This window comes from Oculina patagonica, unplaced genomic scaffold (genome assembly GCF_052425735.1).
Source record: "Oculina patagonica isolate OP01 unplaced genomic scaffold, crgOcupat unplaced61, whole genome shotgun sequence".
Taxonomy (NCBI): Eukaryota; Metazoa; Cnidaria; class Anthozoa; order Scleractinia; family Oculinidae; genus Oculina; species Oculina patagonica.
Genome location: NW_027558482.1, coordinates 14616 through 22272, shown reverse-complemented (window position 1 = coordinate 22272; position 7657 = coordinate 14616). Strand labels below are relative to the sequence as shown.

The following is a 7657-nucleotide window of genomic DNA, read 5'->3' as shown; positions in this document are numbered from 1 at the left end:
TTAGTATCCAAGTGTTTGATACTTGAAGCAGCTCCGATGCAGCTCCGCAAATATAATTGATCATTTGATCTTTTTTGTGACAAATAAGACCATCTGATCTATATTTCAGCCTTTAATGCGGTCCTCAATTTCTTCACCCAATACTGAATGATTGGCATCGAGCCCCACGAAACAGTGGACCGTTCGACCGCTCCACGGTTTTTCAACTTTTTACATGGACTAGTTGGGGAAAATCTATCGACACCTTTAAAAAGAGCGCGTTGGATTCAGCAAACTTGCTAAGTTCTAAGCCAACAAACAGCCCACATTTCCCCCGGCGGAAAAATCTGATTTGTTGTACCACTAAAACCTGCTATTGTATGATTATTGCCACCGCGTGATGCGTTGCGTGACACTTCTTGCGTGACCCTGACATATCGATCATGTTCACATGACAACTTAACGCCAATTAAATAAAATGGGCGGAATTTGATTGATGACGTCATTTGATGACTACCTGTCAAAATTGGTCGAAGCTGGCGTATATAAAAGACTGCTCGTCGAGTGTGTTCCACCCACTATCGGCTATCTGGGGACTAACGAGTACTGCTGTCTCTGAATCAGGGAAAATACAAATCTCATCAAGATGAAACTGTGGTTAGTTGCTGCTTGTATTCTCTGCATTTCCCTTCCGGTCGGTAAGTGAACATATCCTACTTTAAGTCTTTACAATTACAGCAAGAATCTTTTTGAAATCTTAAATTGACTGCCTCCCCGAACTTGCTTCCGCCTTTGATCGCCGATTGTTTCACTGCACCTACTGATGTTGATAGGTATCTGCGATCCCAAAGGGTATGAACCGTTTGAACCGTTTTGCTCTGAAATGAGGTATAGATTTGATTTGGACTGTTTTATACTAAAATAAGGCATGGAGTTTAGTACAATCTGGGCTGGAATAGTGCATGATTTTATGATATCTAATATCGGGGAATGTTGATACGCAATCAGAGCCATTTTCTGGTTTTGCGCTCGCTCAATTCAACGATCTGCAAAGAAAACAAAGGGATTGTAATCAGTTAAATCAGCTAGACGTGAAGACCTAATATCTTTCGAAGTTTCTGTGTTTCGTTTTTGGGTGCTTTGTGCTTAGTTTCCGACACTACTTGGTCAAAACACTTGATGGAATATTCAGCACGCCCTAGTCCAAATATTTATGAACGACCTAAACTGCAGCTATTTTTGGACATTCATGTGTACGTAAACGAAAAATAAGCCGCTTTCGCTTTTCATGACATGAAACTTTTCTGTTGATTTAATAAGGTATACGACGTGCACTGAAAATTAAAACATCCACGAAGAGGGCCTCACGGAAGGGGGGAGGGGGTAGGGTCCACGTTCCCCTTGTTCCCAACAAAATTTCCCCCTGTGTTTCCCTGTTCCCTAAAAGTCTTTATTCGATTTTCTCTGTTCCTAAAATATGCTCTTGTTCCCGTGTTACCAGTTTCTTTTTCCTTTTGTTCCCATGTTCCCTTGTTCCCTGAAACCCCTGGGGGAGCCTCATGATTTGTTTGTTCACTGATGACCTCTGTGATCTGCTGGTCCACAAAGCCGATCAGTCTTTCTAGTCTACGTGCCGCCACAAATGCAAGGGGAAATGTGCAGCCTAGCAGTCTTCTTTTTCCTCACGTGAGGAAATACACGCAGGCTAAAATCTTTCAGGCCGAGGAAACAAATCACGCTCTGTTGTTCTAACGCTTTGAACCGTTGTTTCGAGGGTTCATCACTCCATACACTCGGCAAGTACATAATAGAATCCCCTTTAAAACAGCACAAGAAAATATATATTTTATATTTTTTAGCAGTAGATCGAACATTGACACTTGTTTAATAGTACGACTGCGTGACATACAATTTTCTCACAAGGGGAGGGTTACGTTAATAGCCATAATAGCTAAAATATGAAAAAGTGATCAAAAATGATGATAACTAAAATTAAGTGGGCTTTTGATGTAGTTTTGCGCTTGCGGTTGTTACCACTTTATCACTGGTGTCAGTGAAGGTTTTGAACGTTATCCACATTGCTAACCTTTCACGGTGAAATTGTGTTTCACTTTTTGTGTTTGTGTATTGTTCTTATCGGCCACCGTAATACGAAGTTCAGACTTCGCAACTTTAACTTTAACTTCCAAATTTAGGACAAAAGTGATATAAATAAGCAAAAGTGCGATATATTAAAAGGTGGAATCCTTGAAAAAAATCGGGATCGCGATGCAAAATGTTAGTTTCCAGAGAAATTCTGGCTTGCAAATTTTGAAAGAAATCATTCCACAGTACTCGCATGGATCGGATAAAGCTATAAAATAGATAAATCACTATCTAACAGATAGAGCAATTTGTACCCTGCGTAGCTAGCGGTTTCGTTGGTGGCAGCTGCAACTGACCGAGCGGCGAAGCAGCGAGAGGGATGGGGTGTGTGTCTCAGAATTTCGTCCTTGCGATAGAAAGCAGCTCTGTACGAGCTGGCTCAACAAACTTGGACTGTACACTTTTGTTTAATTTGACTTTATTCTTTACACTTGGAAGTTACACGTTCCTTACTACGATCTAACTAAGTTACAAATGCTGCGTTTATTAGCTACGAATAACTCCCACACCCAGATACGCAAGTCCAGTGTGGTGGAATAGTACCATTACGTTTCAGTTTTGCTAATCACGTTCACTACACGTTCTACAATGCTTCATGGACATTAACATGATTATTCTCCACTACTTGGATTCGTTCCACAACCACAGTACTAATCCTGGCATGCGGTTTTACTACAAATTAACTGATTAAGTACATCATTGCTCGTCAAAGCTCGATTTAGTTATCATGTGTCACATGTCACGGATTTTACCAGATTTTTGAACAGCCACAAATTTTTATTTGTGTCGCAGGAAACCTAAAAATAATAGTACATTTTATTAAAAATTGCTATACCAGAGCACTGATACCGTAGGCCCCGTCTCCTGCATCTTCAGTGTTACGGTCAGCAGGGGATGTAAAAGAACCCACACACTTATCGTAAAGAGTAGGGCATGGAGTTCCCGGTGTTGTGGTCTGGTCTTTGCCCGTTGTACTGTGCTTACTGCGAAATGCTCGGAGATATTAGCTATATAAGCTACTCTTCAAATCCGAGGGTAAACAAAGTGATGATGATGACAACGAGCATCTTTGGCTGCGGATGGCTCGGATGGAAACGGATTGCAACTTGAAAACGTTAGGCAAAAGTTTTCAAGTTGTTTCCGCGCGTCTTTGAAATATCGATATTTATATATAACCGTAGCTTGATTTCTATCCACAACTTAAGGTCATATATTCCTTAAGATGTTCAACAAGCAGCTATTCCAAAAAGAAATAGTGTTTCGTTTCCAGATTGCGGAAGGGTGAGAATAGCGTAATGTTTAAGGAGAGGTGGGTTTGGGGTTTATTTTAATTTGAAGGTCCTAGTGTATGTTGAATTTGCTGAATTTATGCGCGAGTGAAGAATAAAAAGAACTTCATATTCAGTTGTAACTTCCCATTTAACGCCTACTGTCCATTTTATGTGAAGGAGGCATAAACTCAGACCTGCTGCAGTTTGGCAGAGTTCAAGTAACATTAATATTTCTCCTTATAGAAATAGTATGTCTTTCTCTCCAAATAAAGTTAAATAAAGGGAGCTTGCCTTCACCTTTTTTACTCATCCAATGAAAATTAAAATGTAATTATGTTTATTAGTGAACTGGACTCACTACGCTCAGGTATGTGCACTTTGCTCATCTCCAGACTGAGGTAACACACCAGCCTAGCAGTGGACAGCTGTTTCGTCCTCTTTGGGACTCGTCAGCACTGCGTAAGGCATGGTGGTAACGGGAGAAAAGTTCTTATTTCTCCCACCTCAGTGATCCAACACTTGTGGTACACAAGGTGGATCTCTGGAGACGAGCGCAGTGCTGACGAGTCCCAAAGAGGACGAAACAGCTGTCCACTGCTAGGCTGGTGTGTTACCTCAGTCTAGAGATGAGCAAAGTGCACATACCTGAGCGTAGTGAGTCCAGTTCACTAATAAACATAATTATATTATGTGCCTCAGGGTTACACTATATACGTGTATATATGTGTATGTACAAGTGCTTACTTTAAAATTAAAATGATTTATTCTGCAGAACACTTTTTTTATTAATGAAAAAATAACTACAGAAAATAACATGTTCTCTAAATTGATCACACGCTCAAGGCACATGCTCAAATCAAATAAATGCCAAATTCTAGACAAACCAAACCCCCCCTTACCAAAACTACACATGTGCACACGTGTTACACATGTGTTACACCTGTGTAAATTTGGTGTAAGTTTCCCTGACCTATGTAACACATGTGTAACACATGTGATCAGTATTTTGCTGATTCTTAAGTGCTTACCTACACATATGTACACATGTGAGCTGAACATGTGTAATACATGTGTAAAATATTACACATGTGTCACACATGTGTATTTTTTTAACACAGAATTGCAACTTAACATCACACATGTGATACATATGTGTAGAAATATCACACAAAATTTAACTTGAATTTACATATGTGTAATTATAGCTGACTTAATGTACATGCCTAGCCAAGAACAGAGATAAGCACAAGAACAGAGATAAGCACAAGAACAGAGATAAGCACAAATACACTGTTTCGATGCATTTCGTCCAAAAAAAATGCGTGTGGTCACTTAACTTCGACACGTAAACAACAAGGGCAAATTAATGTAAAAAAGCTACCATACACAGATCTTAAACCGGGAAGTATTTAGTCAAAACTGGATTTTATTTTGCTCGTTCGTCTCGATCCGTGCTGGAAGCTCTTCTGGCAAATATAAAAATTATTTCCACAGAATAAGACACAGCCAAGTTGCTTCTGTTGTCAGTGTAACAGCCTTGATAATTACGATTTGCATTTTTGGCGATGCCGTGGAGTTTCGACCAGACCGCGATAGCTTTGAGTAATGCAAAGAATGTTTATATTGTTAATTTCATCTCAGAAAACTTCTCCAGCAGCCGCGGTAGTCAATCTTGAGCTTTACATCAAGGAGATAAATGTTGTTCGACATGGCAGTTGCACAACTTTCTATACGAAACTGTCCATACGAAATTTGATGTTTTAACAGAACTTGACTATCTTCTTTCTCGTTCTGAACTTTCCGTGCCGACTGTAATGTTTTCGCGATTCACGTGACACTGATCACGCTACTCCGGATACGTCCACGCGAGAACCCACGCAATTTTGCGTGTATTTGCGCGGCTCAGTGTGACGTCGAAGATGCCGTGAATTTTCCAAAACACATTTATACATTAATCTGTTACATTAAGTGAAAAAACTTTGTAACTCTCCTGCATATATGCTCTTCTCTTCAATCAACTTGCCCGTTTTCGGGGCACGCTAGCCCTTCCGTGCGAGCAAACACGGCGGATACGCCAAGTCATCACGTTTTTGTTTGCGTTGCAAACACTCTGATTGGTGGAAATTTTCTTCCGTTTCAGAAAATCGCTAGAATGTTTACTTTACAATTAAACGCTAAAAGAGCTTACTCTAATTTTTTTTTCCAATACATCGCTTTAATCAAACCTAAAACCATTGCAGTCGCCGGATATTTGTATTTGTAAGGAATCTCAATAATTTTTGGTCATGCTGAGGATTATCTTTCCGATATTTGAAGAACATGCTTTTACGAAATTAATTGCCTTCGGTCAAACTTATTTACTTTGTGGTTGCGAGCGTTCTCCTGATTGGATAGTAGCCTCCACTGTGTAAATAGTTCACCTCGAATCCAAAATAATACCGTATCGTTTCTGAGGAAACGAAACAAAAATAATGTTTATTTAGGGTTATTAAGTTGCCTACTACTAATTTCAGAACAGTTTAGACCAAAGATCTGCAAAATCCCCGTGACATAGGCTGATAGCCCCTTTAAACATTCTACAGATTTCTAGTAGCGATAGCAAAATAATGACTTAAGTGCTAAAGATATTACGAAACGAGAAAATTTAATTACGAGCGTATGGAACGCTCTTTGACAGTGTGGTGGGGCGGAGGGAATGAGAGAGTGATCGTTTTGCGCTGTTATTTTGTTACAATTTAGTATAGCCAGCGGGTAAAAGTAGACTTTTTAACTATTAATTGTCTCCTAATTGATTGACTTGTTATTTATTCTTCAGCACTGGGCTTGAAGTGCTACACTTGTAGTAGCTCGAAGTCTTGGGACGACTGCAAGTCAACAAGAAAGAGTCTTCCGTGCGCAGGTGATGCGGATAGATGCGCCAAGGTGCACTTGAAATACGGTGGAGTTGAAATATTTGCAAAGCACTGTGTTCCCAACGCTCTATGTAAATCGGACACCAACCCGACCTGCAAAAAAGCAACTGGATCGTCCGAATGTGAAGTCGACTGCTGCACCGGTGACAACTGCAATGCTGGCTCAGCTTTTCGCGTCAGCGGAATCCTGCTGCTGACATGCGCCCTGGTATCTCTGATGATGCTTGATAAAGCTTGACATTGAAGTCAGTTCTCTGGCAACCGTTGACAAGACTGATACATTGCTGTTAGTTTAGTGTTTTGATAGATGCTGTGAGTTAAGGACAAAATGATCTTGAATATTAGATGCAGTTAATTATTGTAACGTCGCTTAAAGTTTAAAATTTTAAAGAAAGATACAGTGAATTAAGGACAGAATGATCTTGAACTGATAAGATGTAGTTACGTCGTCTTTTTGCTGGAAATGGCGAAGCAGTTCCCAACGCTTGCTTGATTAGTACAATACTTTGATCCGATTAGCATCGTTAAAGTACTTGATACTTGACGCATTTGTAAGCTATAGGTAATTAGATGCAGCTCCGCAAATAAAATTGATCATCTGATCTATATTTTTTAGCGTTCAATGCGTTTATATCAGGGGGGGGGGGGGGAAGAAAGTCGGTACTTTTCTTTGAATACATACCAGTGCCTGGAAACGGTGCGAGTCTACGTCAATCAAGCCGTTGCTAAGAAAGACGTCAAACCAAAGTTTTGTTTTCTCAGAAAGATTTAAATATCAATGACTGCGTGCGTGTAAAATGCGAATAGTCTCGGTGTTTGCGTTTGATGTTTTACGCTGCTTAGATGTTTTTGGCATTTTTAGCCAGATTTCTCACCTAATGTCTCAAGTCACTGAGAATGTTTTGGCGGAGTGGAATAACAAGCGAAAAATTTGTCACGGTTGAAATTTAACAACCAAAAACTGGGAAATAATTTCAGAACCAGTGGAGTTATTTTTAATTAGTATAATTCACAAGCCTTACTTTTGCCAGACCGGTCACCGTTATCACTGTTTGTTGTTTTGATGTCCGGAAGACTTCAAAGAAGCAATCAAAATGCAAATAGCTATTGTGTTTTGTGCACGGTCAAGACCAAATCATGCGAACTAAACTAAGCTATTCACTACGCCCTTAGCAACCATTCGATAGCTACTTTTCCTCTCTGCCTTTTCATTCCAATCGGTAAGTGAGCCTACTTTAAAGTCCTTCAACTCCGGCCTTACATTTGCAGCAAGAGCCCACGATCGTTTCACTACAACCACTGATGTAGATAGATATTTGTGACCCTAAAGTGTATGGATTTTGAGCCGTT

At 40.0% G+C, this 7657-nt stretch overlaps 1 protein-coding gene across 1 annotated transcript; it reads left to right on the top strand.

Annotated features, from left to right (window-relative positions):
• Positions 1–516: 516 nt before the first annotated feature.
• Positions 517–6913, top strand: LOC144641013 (uncharacterized). Its single transcript, XM_078500074.1, has 2 exons — positions 517–677; positions 6211–6913. Exons 1-2 carry the CDS (start codon positions 626–628, stop codon positions 6543–6545), a joined length of 387 nt encoding a protein of 128 aa, XP_078356200.1. The 5' UTR covers positions 517–625; the 3' UTR covers positions 6546–6913.
• The last annotated feature ends 744 nt before the right edge of the window (positions 6914–7657 follow it).

What these genes read in the sequence shown, in the direction of transcription:
- LOC144641013 (XM_078500074.1), top strand. Translation starts at nt 626, where the DNA reads ATGAAACTGTGGTTAGTTGCTGCTTGTATTCTCTGCATTTCCCTTCCG. An exon ending in CTGCATTTCCCTTCCGGTCG is followed by an intron (nt 678 to 6,210) that starts GTAAGTGAACAT and finishes TTTATTCTTCAG; the next exon opens with CACTGGGCTTGAAGTGCTAC.